Raw genomic sequence first — 14,588 nt, 5'->3', positions numbered from 1 at the left:
CTATATCCCCAGCCCAGGAAGAGTTTCTTAACAATCATTTAACAGTAGGACTACACTTCATAGTATAATTAGTGAATTTGTTAAGAGCTATTCTATAAAGTAATTCTTTTTTAAAAATTTTTTTTCATACATATATATAGGGTAATAATGTCTATCTCATTGTACCATATGAAGTAATCCTGTTATCCCATTTCCTGATGAGGAAACAGGCACGGAGAAGCTAAGTAACTTGTGCATGGTCATGTAGTCATTTATTGGCAAAATTGATTCAGATGAAATATGTCATTTAAAGCATGCCCGCCCCTCTATTTGTATAGTAATTGTTAGATGTAATTAATATTGTTGCTGTCGAGGGGTGGGAGGAGTGGGAGGGGTGGGAGGGGTGGGGGGGAGGGGAAAAATATAATAAACATCATTACCCTATGTAAATGTAAAAAAATATAAATAAATAAATAAAAAAAAAATATTGTTGCTGTCATTATCATCGTTTCAGAGAGAACTTGGGGTAGTGCGTGGAAAACCTCCTTTCTCACAGGGGAAGAAGTCCCACCTAAGTCTTTTTAGGTGGAGAGATTGCTGTGAGGCAATGTATGTTTTAAGATGTATTTTTAATCTGGGGGCTTTCTGAGGTAATAAACCTCTAAGTCTTCATGAAAATTTCATATGCATTTGAATAGTTAAGACATGTTTTCTGTTGAGAACATAAGAAATGATTTTATCTTTTCCAATTCCTGTTGTAACAGAATTTAAGCAGAATGGTGGTAAGCCCTATCTTTCTGTGATTACTGGGAGAGGAAACCACAGCCAGGGAGGAGTTGCTCGCATCAAACCAGCTGTCATTAAATACCTCACAAGCCATAGCTTCAGGTGGGTACAGATTTCTGGTATCAGTAATGACAGTTGTCCATATGTAGTTAGGTAAGCAGTAACAGTATGCTCAGACTGTTTATCAAAATAGTTAACTGAATTTAACCATCATGGTTTAGGTACAGGTTCATGCTTGGAATAGGGTATAACTTCTCTGCTGTATTTAAACCAGGAATAAAAAAGAAATGTTTGTTGTCAGTAGTCATCTGATAAAACTTTATCATAATTCTGAAATTCTAAAAAATTAAATATATTTGTGTTCCTTTGATAATTTATTATGTAATTAGATTATACATACACATATCATAGATTAAAATTTGCTGTTAAATTATGCTTTTGAAAGGAAAAATATTTTAGATGGAATTGGACTTTTACTGAAATATAGTTATAATTGACAGTGTGGAATCTTTTTAGCAGAAACACTCCAGTTAATGTGAATTTATATGTCTTCATAAGTTAAATTCCATTAATGCTTTCTGCTGACACACATGAAATGTCCTTTTTTATTGTGGTCTTATTCAACAACAGAAAATGACAATAAAAATCCAATATTAAAAATCTGCTGATTGATATATTTCCTGGGGATATATATCCTTAAGTCATAGCTCGCATCCAGTTTTAGTTAGGGTAGCCACTTATTTCATTTTTACCATTTTGTTTATGGCATGTAATAAAATGTTACTTAGCTACAGTATAGAAAAAGGTAGTGTTAATTCTGAGCATGAAAACAAGTGACATTTTAGATATTTTTACAAAAGGAGTAGTTAGACCAGAACATTATTTTGTTGAGATTAATGGTCCATTTTATTGCCTAGTGTTCCTTGAAATTTTACCCTGAGACAGTTGGAAGTATTGCATGGCCTGATGAATCAGACTTCCCTGCTTCATCAGAGATTTCTTGATGCTTTATGCACAGAAAGAGTATAATGCAGACCTCCTCTTATCTTCCATACAGCAGACTCATCTTCATGAAGGCCAAATTCATGAAAGACTTGAGAGGTTTTGAAAAAAATCTTAAATTGTGTTGACTACTGAGTTAGGAATAGCCACCAGCCCTTAGGATTATATTTGTTTTGATAATAGTTTAAAAGGAACATAAACATAGATATTGGTCCTTGGTATTAATAAGAGAGAGTACTTTGGTAGTAAATATTACTAAGCATAAGTACTTAGAATTGATTAAAAGATACATTTCTTAACCAATTCAAAAATTTAATCTTTAAAACATCTCTTTTCTCATTTCTGCAGGTTCTCTGAAATTAAACCAGGGTGCTTGAAAGTCATGCTAAAGTAAAATAAATGTCCTTGACTTAGAAGTATGAAGGTTTGTAGGTTAAAGTTCATTTTAATTGAAGTAATTCAGTCAATTCTGCTTTAAACATATGTTTTATTAGGAATAATGTTCACTTATGAGACAAAAATTGTTTTTCAAAATTCAAGAAAAGTTTAATTTTTTTTTTACTGAATCAAATTCCAAATAATGTTACCTGTTCAAAGTATTAAAGAGAATTTTTATGGATTACAAAATGTCCAAGAAAATTATCAGCTGCAGTTTTTAAGTCTGAAGTGCTTTGATTCTTTCTCAAAGAGAAAATGCTACCTTTGAGAACTGGTTCAAACCTTTCAGAGGCTTGTATTAATATTAGTAAAGAAAGAAAGGTGATCTAACAACAACACTTGAATTCTTTTTGCTTTCAAAGCCAAATACATAAAATCATATCATTTTGCCATGTCCTGCAGAAGGGGATCGTTGTCACACTTTCTTCTGCTTTGTACATGACGGTCATCTCTTGCCTTTTTTTGTTCTGTTCTTCTGTGTGTGCATTTTCTATGAGGAAAGTTGGGTCTGAGATTATCTTGCAGTCTTATCCCTTCCATAGGCATAAAGGTCTTCAGACGCAAGATGGTGTGCTGTCTACCGTGCGTTGCTGCCTTCTAGGACTCCCTGAAACAACCGTGTGCCCAAGTGGCAGCACAGACAGCACTAAAGAGCTGTATTTTATATTGGGGGCATGTAACGTCTACATTAGTAGGTCACAATCCTGTTAACTTAAATCAGAAGACATTTTTGATATCATAATAAAAGGAATCTGTACAATTTAAAAGATTTTTACCTTTATTTTGAAAAAGAGCCAACTTTCTGAAACTTTCATTGATTGCTCGTTTCATTAGCTGAAGAGTCCTGTAAGTATGTAAATTATAATTTCTTTTACACAGGTTTAGTGTGGTAATACATAATTTTTTAGTATGAGACAGTGACTAAAATAAGTTTGATTTTGGACATATAGAATACTGTCTATATATAATTTTAGCAAACAATTGTGTTGCTTTTTGTTTAGTTTTAAAAAATCATTTGGACAGGAATGATAAGATTATTACTGAAAGTGTCCTGAAATACAGAATGGTTTCCCAAATGAGCAAACATTTTAATGAAAATAAAACTCAAAATCATATTTTTATATATCATCCATGCATGATTTTAAAAGAAGCTTATCTTTGAATTTATTTCCACAAAAATAGGAATATATGTTTATTATTTAGAAATGACTAATGACTGGTGTTGAAGTATTATTCACTTTCTTATATTTGTAATAATTCATTTAAACACATGGCAGTAAACTAAACTGCACACTTTTTGTAATGTTGTATACATTCAAAATAGGCAATTCCTTCTAACAACTTATTATAAAATTATGCTTGTTAATGAAATAAAAATATTCCTATGTATAAATTAATATGATTTAAGAGAGATGAAAACCAACACTAAAACCTGGAGTTATTGGAGTATGTGCAGTTGCATCCTCATTTTCTGTGTTTTTATATTTTCTTACCTGGTTAAAAAAATACCACTTTTGAGCACTTCAGCCAGACTTACTTCAATATTATGTTGATAATGATTAATAAGGAAGCAGTCAAAAGAAGTAGTTATGGTATTCTGTGGGTACAAACCAAATGAAAGAAGCTATGTTCTATACCGTATCACTTTTATGTCTTATTTTGGTAAATCTGTAGTATTTCTTAATTACCATTGATAAATATGCAAGCAAAGTTTGTGCATCGTAAATATTTTTATGAAGTTGTTAAACCTACACTGCCTCCTGCCCTACTACCTAGTATAGTTTAAGCAACACATAATTCAAAAGAAAAATTTATAATTCCTCATCTTTTGCTCATTTCCAAATCCTGTATGCAAGAAGTAAAGATAGCTTAAGTATTACTGATGTTTTCACATGTTGGTATATTTATACCAATACATGACTCACTAGAAGAGCTCTTTGTAAACTTAATATTTTAAAATATTTGAAAAGTATAGTACTTCTGTGGTATGGAAGGTTTTAGTAAAAATTAAATCCATTTGTATTCTTACTGGTATCTACCAGACAAAAGAGAAAAAGAGAACTAATGTGGAAACCGTAGGGTGCATGCATCCGGGCCAGAGGACTCTTTACAGTGTTTTCAATCTGTCCATTTCCTCTGTCCAATGTGAGAAATTAGAAGCATGTTTTCATACATTTATTGAGTGTTCATATATCTCTATGTTATTTTCAAGTTGAAGTTTCTTCTGTTAGTAGTTCGATACTATTTGCATTTCTGTGGCCTTTAAATATGGTACATATTATATAGTAGTGTGACTCTAAAATGTTTTACATTTTATAACATTTTGAAAGGAAAAACTCACAGTTCTTTTTCTGTCCTTTTATTATGGTCTTTTTCTTTTTAAATTCAAGTGCTTTGTATGTTTAGGAAAAGGACACATGTAATTACATGATTAGTTATTTCTGAGCTGGAAATTGGAAACTTCTGAAACTCAGGAAATTGCTCTGACAATGTTTTAACTGCTCTCAATGTAAGAAATGTCAAAATGCGTTAAAAAAGACAAAAATAATGTGTGCTGTTTTTTCCAAGTGCTTTTTCTAAGTGCTTTTTCATTGTGCAATGAGGTGAAATTTGATGTTTTGTGTGTAGTGGTTAAATATTGCTTATTTTTATTTACGTGTAGGGAACAGATTTAAATGTGTGGCAAAAAAAAAAGTCATTTAAAAGGTAAAGTATGTTTATGTAGAATGTATGTTAATGGTGCTTTTTTGAAGTGTAATTCAAGTTTACAGTATTACTTAATGCCTCTTTACAGAATTTAATAGAGAAAAAAGCCCAGGACACATCTGTATCCTGAAGAGCCTTTTTCATAACTTCATGTTATAATATGACAAGGTTTATTATTTTCCTTAAAGCTGAGCAGTGACTTTTGTGGTCTAAATGATAAACCTGTTATTAATAAATGATTGAATTAACCATGAGATTTCTCCTTAAAATATAACATTGCAGCTATCGGATGGAGAATATAAGATCTTCAGATGGTATATCAGAAACAAAATGTTTTTATTTGTACTATAAAGAAAATGTAATTTTGCTGTTAACTCTGTACTTTTTTTATTGAAAATGTTTATAACTTTGCTTTTAAAATTTCTTATGAAACCATTTGCAAATTTCACACTTAATTTAATAAAATGCTTTAGCTACAGTCCAGTGTGAGGAAATCCTTCGTTTGATGTGATAGGTTTAGTGACTTAAACATTAAAGAATATTTTTGTGTGTAACGTAACTTCAGGGGAAAAGGGTCATAAAAGTTTCATTTCTGGCCGGGTGTGGTGGCACACGCCTGTATTCCCAGCGACTCGGGAGGCCGAGGCAGGAGGATTGAGAGTTCAAAGCCAGCCTCAGCAAAAGCAAGGTGCTAAGCAACTCAGTGAGACCCTATCTCTAAAGGAAATACAAAAAAGGGCTGGGGATGTGCCTCAGTGGTGAGTGCCCCTGAGTTTAATCCCCGGTACCCAAAAAACAAAACAAAAAAACCTTTCATTTCTGTACCACAGCTTTTCTTCTAGTTCATTTTAGTGTAACAAGTAGGGATCTACTTTTGAACCACATAAATGGATTAGGTAAGGCTCTTTTTCTTTACATTCTTATGTCTTTTGATTGACATCAAAATGAAGAATTGTGTCTGTTAGGGACTCAAATAATACTTTAAATAGCATTAAGGACCTTCAGCTCAGAAAAGCAGAATAATTCACTCATTAGCAAGGACTTAAAATATTTATTCAATAAATATTTATTAAGCACTTATTACTGAAGATACAGTGTGAGACAGTTTCTCTCCACAGGTATCTTATAATTATTCTCACCAACAATTATGTGTATAGTGATTTGTACTCTGGTACACTTTCATATATGTTATATTTTAAATCTCAAGAGAATCTTATTACCTAGTTGGTGCTATTCCAATTTAATGGATAAAGAGACAAGATTAGAAAAGTTAACTGATTTGCCAGTTAATGACAGCGATAAAACTCCAACCTCAGTTCTCTGATTCCTAGGATAGAGCAACTGCATTTGTCATAAGTGTAAGGATAGTTACTTAAAAAGATGTAATACCCCCTCCTGAGAGAAATGTGGCTGCACAGTAGAGGTCTATAAAAATCTGCCATTTATGAAACAGCCTTCTTTCTTTATCCAAAGAAAGCTGGTATTTTGTGAAAAACCCAATACCAATGGCAAAAGAAAAGGTTTACTTCTCTCTTAATTGAAAATCCCAAAGTCCAAGTACTGATGGGAGTGCTCTTTTCCATGAAGTTTTGGGGGTCTAGAGCCCTTTTAGCTCACTATTCTGCCATACCCAAGATATGACCCTCATTTTCCTACGCCAGGATGGTGGCTGAAGCTCTAATCGTCCTAACTATATTCTGTTGAAGAAAGGACAAAGAAGAAGGGAGCAGAGCAAGCAAGTACCAGTGGTCTTAAAGATGATTTTTGGAAGCTGCCATAGGACGCTTAAACTTACATCCCGTTGGCTAGAACTTAGTGATGTGGTAACATCTAGCTGCAAGGGAAGCTGGGAAATTGTCTATTTTGGACTGCCACATGTTCAGCTATACATTGGGCATTGTTGGAGGAAAGAGAATGGAAATAAGAGGAATGAATAACAGTTTCTGCCTTGACAGTTATTTGATATGCAAATGTAAAAATTACTTCTTTTGGTTTGGTTTTTTAATTTGTTTATTGGGTTTTTTGGGGGGTGGGTACTAGGGATTGAACCCAGGGGTGCTTTACCACTGAGCTATATCCTGGCCTTTTTTTCTTTTTATTTTTTTGAGACAAGGTCCCATTAAGTTGTTTAGGGCCTCACTAAGTTGCTGAGGCTGCCCTTGAATTTGTGATTCTCCTGCTTCAGCTTCCTGAGTCATTGTGATTACAAGTGTATGCCACCATGCTTGACTGAAAATTAGTTCTTGATGCATTTCTTCAGTAGATCTTTGTTTATGACTTCCATATATGAGGAATAATGAAAAGGAAGTCACAGTTGTATGTGTTTTAACTTTAACAATCTTAGTAAACAGTGGGACTGATGAAATAGGTTTTTAGTTGCTGTCTTAATTACAGGTGGGTTCACCTTTGATGTGTGGCTTTTAAGTTATTCCTGGTGATAACTACTTAGAAAACGTGTTTGCATATTGGCTTCTTTTCCTTTAAACCTCTTTTAATCATGTCTGTGCCCAAAAACTTAGTGCTTGGCACATGATATTTAAAGCTAGTAAAATGTACGAGAGGAGGTAAATACATTCATGTCTATGAGTGAGAACCGTGGTGCGCTAAGCAGGGAGGAGTAATTCTTTTGGAGTGGTGAATTTGAACTTCTATCCTGCTCAAAGTATTCCAATGACTCTGTAGGAAAAGGATTAAACATTGCATGTTTGCAGCTTTTGTACATCACTAAAGGTACAGTCTTGGTACTTTTCATAGGTTCTGGAGCACTCATGCTGATCTTGACTTATTCTTTTAGAGGTTATTTAGTTTGAATTAAACTAATGAAATATTAGCATTTTAACACTAGTAAAGTTTGAAATACAAATTCCTTAACTTCAGGACTGGCTACGTTTGGGGGTAGATAAATGACAGAGAATATGACCCATCAGTAGTTGTATCTCTGGTCATATGCAGAAGGGGCTGCAGGCTGTGAAAATGGACTGAAGAAATGGGGTGATGGAGTTAACATTTATCCACAGTCTCACACAACAGTACTGAATATGCTTTCTTTCCTGTGGATTTGGTGAAAATACTCTTTTAACTGGAACATATGAAGATATGTATAAGTAATCTTAATTTTAAACCTGGTGTAGGTTTATAGGTTGCTTCGTTATACTAGTGGTAAAAGAAGTTTTCTTAAAACAAAGTTCTAGAATGTTATCCTTACTTGTGAAGTTACCATGCCCTCTATGGAAAACAGACAGCATTAGCAACATCTAATGGTTTGGGGCAAGTCATGCTCACAGCATAAAAACTTTATTTGGGGAGGATCATAGCCTTGATCTAGCTGTACATCTTACATTCTTAGGAAAGAAACTAAGTGACATGACCCAGTTCAGTCAGAGGCTGAACCTGGAAGGAGGTATGTAAGTCAAAGCCTGTTTCTGGCATTTTTGCATCTATTTGGTACAGGATATATATATTTCATGTGTTTCATAGTTACATACTAAGGCTGATCCTCCCACTAGGAAAGTTGGGGGAAAATTGAAAACACCCTAAAAACGTTGCTTATTTGGTAAGTTAGTAGGGAGGTTTATGTCAGAAATCTAAGTGAAAGCCCTTAGGTGCCATCTGACTAGGAGCCTCGAAAGAGACACCCCATAAAGCTAGTATACTAAAAGGCTTTGCCTTTGTGGTTATGGGGATGAGTCAAATAATTTTGCCCTCCTTTCCATTCCCAGAAGACTGCAAGGAAGAAAAGCAAGAGACCAATAAATAAATAAAATGATTCTGAAAAGTTGTAAACATAACTAATCCTCACAGATTAACAGCCTAAAGTCACATTACCCAGGGTAGTCCGAAAAACCCTGCAAGCCATGAAATGTGTTAAAAGAGGGTCCCAGCCTGATAACGTCACCATTAGCTGCCTGATACAGATGCAGATCTTCTCAGAAATAATACAGCTTCGTCTTGGAGAATTATATCTAATTAAGACTGCAGATCAAACAGCCACTTTGTAGAAATTCCAGAAGACAGAAGTATGGAAAATGTCAAACAGTATCATCAGGATAAAGTCACAGACTGGGAAACTACACAACACACTTTCTTCAAAAACAATTGCAAAGAAAATAAAACCATGCAGATGAAGGAAGAACTTGCACATTAAGACTTGAGAAGCATATTAATCATTTGTGATTTGTGGATCTTATTTGGGTACTGACTCGGCAAAAACAAAACTAAAATTTCCTGTACATCAATAAAAGATAATTGGCAATGTGAACATTGACTGGACACTTAATTGTATTAAAGAACTATTGCTTTTTTTTTCTTTCATTTTTTAGGAATGATGTGGTTATGTTTTTTTAAAGAATTTACTTTAAAAAAAAGATGCTGAAACGTCTTAAAATGATGTGATTTCGATTTACTTCAAAATAAGATGGATGAAGTAGATGGTGGTACTTAATGGGACAAGACTGGCCATAATTGTGGTAAATGTTGAAGATAGGTATTCAGAGAAAACTAACATCTCCACAGTGTGACTTTTTAGCAGAATGAGTCATAGCCCTAGGTAGATGATCTTCACCTTACTTCTGTATCTAATTGATGGAAGCTATTTTTTATATAAATTTTACCTGCAAAAGAGGTATGGAAAAATGTAGTTTTAAACTTTCCAGCCTCTGCAGTACAGAAAGGCTCATTAAAACAAATGGAGCTGGAAAACTAGTATTAAATATCTACATTATACTGATGGTACTTGTCAAACCATGTCACAAAAGCCTTGCATGGGGTGTACAGGAATATGCCAGGGAATACCCCAACACCAGGAAAAGGTGTACCCCAATGGCATTGGATTTCAGAAGCATCAATTTTGCTCTCTGGCAAATAATATGCATTATTATTAATGTCACTTATTTGTATATTAAAACGTGGATAAATTGTGGAGAAAAATGGAAGTTCTTTTTAAAAATTTTTTATTGTAAACAAATGCAATACATGTTTCTGTTTGTACATGGAGTAACAGCATACCATTTGCGTAATCATACATTTACATAGAGTAATGATGTTTGATTCATTCTGTTATTTTTTCCTTCCCCTCCACCCCTCCCACCCCTCTTTTCCCTCTATACAGTCCCTCCTTCCTCCATTCTTGCCCCCCTCCCACTCCCCAATATGTCATCATCCACTTATCAGTGAGATTATTCGCCTTTTGGATTTTGAGATTGACTTATCTCACTTAGCATGATATTCTCCAATTTCATCCATTTGCCTGCAAATGCCATAATTTTATTATTCTTTATAGCTGAGTAATATTCCATTGTATATATATATACCACAGTTTCTTTATCCATTCATCAATTGAAGGACATCTAGGTTGGTTCCACAGTCTGGCTATTGTGAATTGAGCAGCTATGAACATTGATGTGACTTTATCTCTGTAGTATGCTAATTTTAAGTCCATTGGGTATAGGCCGAGGAGTGGGATAGCTGGGTCAAACGGTGAGTCCATTCCAAGTTTTCTAAGGAATCTCCATACAACTTTCCAGAGTGGCTGCACTAATTTGCAGCCCCAACAGCAATGTATGAGTGTACCTTTTTCCCCACATCCTCTCCAACACCTATTGTTGCTTGTATTCTTGATAATTGCCATTCTAATTGGGGTGAGATGGAATCTTACTGTAATTTTGATTTGCATTTCTCTTATTACTAGAGATGTTGAACAATTTTTCATATGTTTGTTGATTGCTTGTAGATCTTCTGTGAAGCGTCTGTTCATATCCTTAGCCCATTTGTTGATTGGGTTATTTGTATTCTTGGTGTAGAGTTTTTTGAGTTCTTTATAGATTCTGGAAATTAGTGCTCTATCTGAAGTATGAGTGGCAAAGATATTCTCCCATTCTGTAGGCTCTCTCTTTGCATTGCTGATAGTTTCCTTTGCTGAGAGAAAGCTATTTAGTTTGAATCTATCCCAGTTGTTGATTCTTGCTTTTATTTCTTGTGCTATGGGAGTCCTGTTAAGGAAGTCTGATCCTAAGCCAACAAGTTGAAGATTTGGACCTACTTTTTCTTCTATAAGATGCAGGGTCTCTGGTCTGATTTCAAGATCCTTGATCCATTGTGAGTTGAGTTTTGTGCAGGGTGAGATTTTTGTGCAGGGTGAGTTGATTTTTGTGCAGGGGATTTTAATTTGAATTGCATTAAATCTGTATAGCACTTTTGGTAGTATGGCTATTTTGACAATATTCTGCCTATCCAAGAACATGGGAGATCTTTCCATCTTCTAAGGTCTTCCTCAATTTCTTTCTTCAGTGTTTTGTAGTTTTCATTGTAGAGATCTTTTACCTCTTTGGTTAGATTGATTCCCAAGTATTTTTATTTATTTTTTTTGAGGCTATCGCAAATGGAGTTGTTTTCCTCATTTCCCTTTCAGATGTTTCGTCGCTTGCGTATAAAAATGCTTTAGATTTGTGCGTGTTGATTTTATAGCCTGCTATTTTGCTGAATTCATTGAGGTCTAGAAGTTTTCTGGAGGAGGTTTTTGGATCCTCTAAATAGAGAATCATGTCATCAGCAAATAGTGACAGCTTAAGTTCCTCTTTTCCTATTTGCATCCCTTTAATTTCTTTAGTCTGTCTAATTGCTCTGGCTAGAGTTTCAAGGACAGTGTTGAATAGAAGTGTTGAAAGGGACATCCCTGTCTTGTTCCCATTTTTAAAGGGAATGGTTTCAGTTTTTCTCCATTAAGAATGATGTTGGCTATGGGCTTAGCATAAATAGCCTTTACAGTGTTCAGGTATGTTCCTACTATCCCTATTTTTTCTAGTGTTTTGAGCATGAAGTGGTGTTGTATTTTGTCGAACTTTTGACGCTTTTTCTGCGTCAATTGAAATAACCATATGATTCTTATCCTTAAGTCTATTGACATGATGGATTATGTTTATTGATTTACAGATGTTAAACCATCCTTGCATTCCAAGGATGAACCCCACTTGATCGTGGTGCACGATTTTCTTAATATGTTTTTGGATACGGTTTGCCAATATTTTGTTAAGAATCTTTGCATCTATATTCATCAAGGATATTGGTCTAAAATTTTCTTTCCTTGATGTGTCTTTGCCTGGTTTGGGTATGAGGGTGATATTAGCTTCATAGAATGAGTTCGGTAGGGTCCCCTCCTTTTCTATTTCCTGGAATACTTTGAGAAGTATTGGAATGAGTTCTTCTTTGAAGGTCTTGTAGAACTCGCTGAGAATTGGTCTGGTCCTGGGCTTTTCTTGGATGGTAGATTTTTAATGGCTTCTTCTATTTCATTGCTTGATATTGATCTGTTTAAATTGTGTATGTCCTCCTGGTTCAGTTCGGGAGGAACATATGTCTCTAGAAATTTGTCAATGTCTTCGGTAGTTTCTATTTTGTTGGAATACAGATTTTCAAAGTAGCTTCTCACTATGTTCTGTATCTCAGTGGTGTCTGTTGTGATATTTCCTTTTTCATCACAAATTTTAGTAATTTGAGTCTTCTCCTTTGTTAGTGTGGCTAAGGGTTTGTCTATTTTGTTTACTTTCTTGAAGAACCAACTTTTTGTCAATTTTTTGAATTGTTTCTTTTGTTTCAGTTTCATTGATTTCAGCTCTGATTTTAATTATTTCCTGTCTTCTACTACTTTTGCTGTTATTCTGTTCTTCTTTTTCTAGAGCTTTGAGCTGTAATGTTAGGTCATTTAGTTGTTGACTTTTCATTCTTTTCTGGAATGCGCTCCATGCAATGAATTTTCCTCTTAGTACTGCTTTCATAGTGTCCCAGAGATTTTGTTATGTTGTATCGTAGTTCTCATTGACCTCTAAGAATTTTTTTTATCTCCTCCCGGATGTTTTTTGTTATCCATGTTTCATTCAATAGCATATTATTTAGTCTCCAGGTGTTGGAGTAATTTCTGTTTTTTTGTTTTGTCATTGATTTCTCAGTCCATTATGATCTGATAGAACACAAGGTAGTATCTCTATTTTTTTTGCATTTCCTAAGGGCTGTTTTGTGGCATAACATATGGTCTATTTTCGAGAAGGTTCCATGTGTTGCTGAGAAGAAAGTGAATCGGCTTGTTGATGGATGGAATATTCTATATATGTCTATTAAGTCTAGGTTATTGATTGTGTTAATGAGTTCTATGGTTTCTTTGGTTGTTTTTGTTTGGAAGATCTATCTAGTGGTGACAGCGGTGCATTAATGTCACCCAGAATTATTGTGTTGTGGTCTATGTGATTCCTGAAATTGAGAAGGATTTGTTTGATGTACAGGGATGCACCATTGTTTGGGGCATAAATATTTACTATCGTTATGTCTTCCTGTTTTATGGTTCCCTTAAACAGTATGAAATGTCCTTCTTTATCCCTTCTGACTAACTTTGGCTTGAAGTCCACTTTATCTGATATAAGGATGGAAACCCCTGCTTTTTTACTGAGTCCATGTGCATGGTAGGTTTTTTCCCATCCTTTCACCTTTAGTCTGTGGATGTCTTTTTCTATGAGATGAGTCTCTTGCAGGCAGCATATTGTTGGGTCTTTCCTTTTAATCCATCCTGCCAGTCTGTGTCTTTTGATTGATGAGTTTAGGCCATTAATGTTCAGGGTTATTATTGAGATATGATTTGTATTCCCAGTCATTTGGCTTATTTTTGGTTTTTAAGTTGGCTTGGTTTCTTCTTTGAGTGTGTTTTCTCTAAGGTAGTTCTTCCCTTTGCTGAACTCCATTGTTGTTTTTCTATTCCTCCTCATGGAATATTTTGTTGAGAACATTCTGTAGTGCAGGCTTTCTATTTGTAAGTTCTTTTAAGTTTTGTTTATTATGGAAGGATTTTATTTTATCTTCAAATCTGAAGGTTAGTTTTGCTGGGTATAGGATTCTTGGTTGGCAACCATGTTCTTTCAGAGCTTGAAATACATTGTTCCAGGCCCTTCTAGCTTTTAGAGTCTAGGTTGAGAAGTCTGCTGCTATCTGTATTGGTCTCCCCCTATATGTAATCTGATGCTTTTCTCTCGTGGCCTTCAAAATCCTATTGTTGTTTTGAATGTTAGGCATTTTCATTATAAAGTGCCTTGGTGTGGATCTGTGATTTTGTGCATTTGGTGTTCTGTAAGCCTCTTGTATTTGATTTTCCATTTCATTCTTCAGGCTTGGGAAATTTTCTGATATTATTTCATTGAATAGGTTGTTCATTCCTTTGGTTTGTACCTCTATGCCTTCATCAATCCCAATAATTCTTAAATTTGATCTTTTCATGATGTCCCATAGTTCTTGGAGATTTTGTTCATGATTTCTTACCGTTTTCTCTGTTTGGGCAACTTTATTTTGAAGATTAAATATTTTGTCTTCATTATCTGAGGTTCTGTCTTCCACGTGGTCTAGTCTTTTGGTGATGCTTTCCATTGAGTTTTTTATTTGTTTTATTGTTTCCTTCATTTCAAGGATTTCCATTTGGTTTCTTTTGAGAATCTCTATCTCTTTGTTGAAATGATCTTTTGTTTCCTGCAGTTGCTCTTTCAGCTTAGTGGTATTATCATTCATTGCCTGCATTTACTCTCTTATCTCATCCTTTGCTTCACGAATCATCTTAATCATGTATAATCTGAAGTCCTTTTCTGACATTTCTTCTAACATACTGTCATTGGATTCTATATTAATAGAATCCAGATTTCTATATTAAT

The 14,588-nt window shown here is 34.5% G+C and overlaps 1 protein-coding gene across 7 annotated transcripts in view; it reads left to right on the top strand.

Moving 5' to 3' along the window:
• N4bp2 (NEDD4 binding protein 2) overlaps positions 1-9,198 on the top strand; it is a 75,710-nt gene extending 66,512 nt beyond the window's left edge. For 6 of the 7 annotated variants that reach the window (XM_047566307.1, XM_047566304.1, XM_047566303.1 and 3 more), the window contains 2 exons: positions 744-867; positions 2,116-5,389. In XM_047566307.1, the coding sequence (XP_047422263.1) occupies positions 744-867; positions 2,116-2,161 (170 nt within the window). In that variant the 3' untranslated portion in view covers positions 2,162-5,389. Of the gene's footprint in view, positions 1-743; positions 868-2,115; positions 5,390-8,630 lie in introns of those variants that run through there. The other variant, XM_047566305.1, reaches the window with a different exon arrangement.
• Positions 9,199-14,588: the final 5,390 nt, after the last annotated feature.

Source organism: Sciurus carolinensis, chromosome 10, assembly GCF_902686445.1.
Source record: "Sciurus carolinensis chromosome 10, mSciCar1.2, whole genome shotgun sequence".
In the NCBI taxonomy this organism is placed as follows: domain Eukaryota; kingdom Metazoa; phylum Chordata; class Mammalia; order Rodentia; family Sciuridae; genus Sciurus; species Sciurus carolinensis.
Note: the sequence above shows the minus strand (reverse complement) of the source record. Positions and strands in the feature narration are given on the sequence as shown.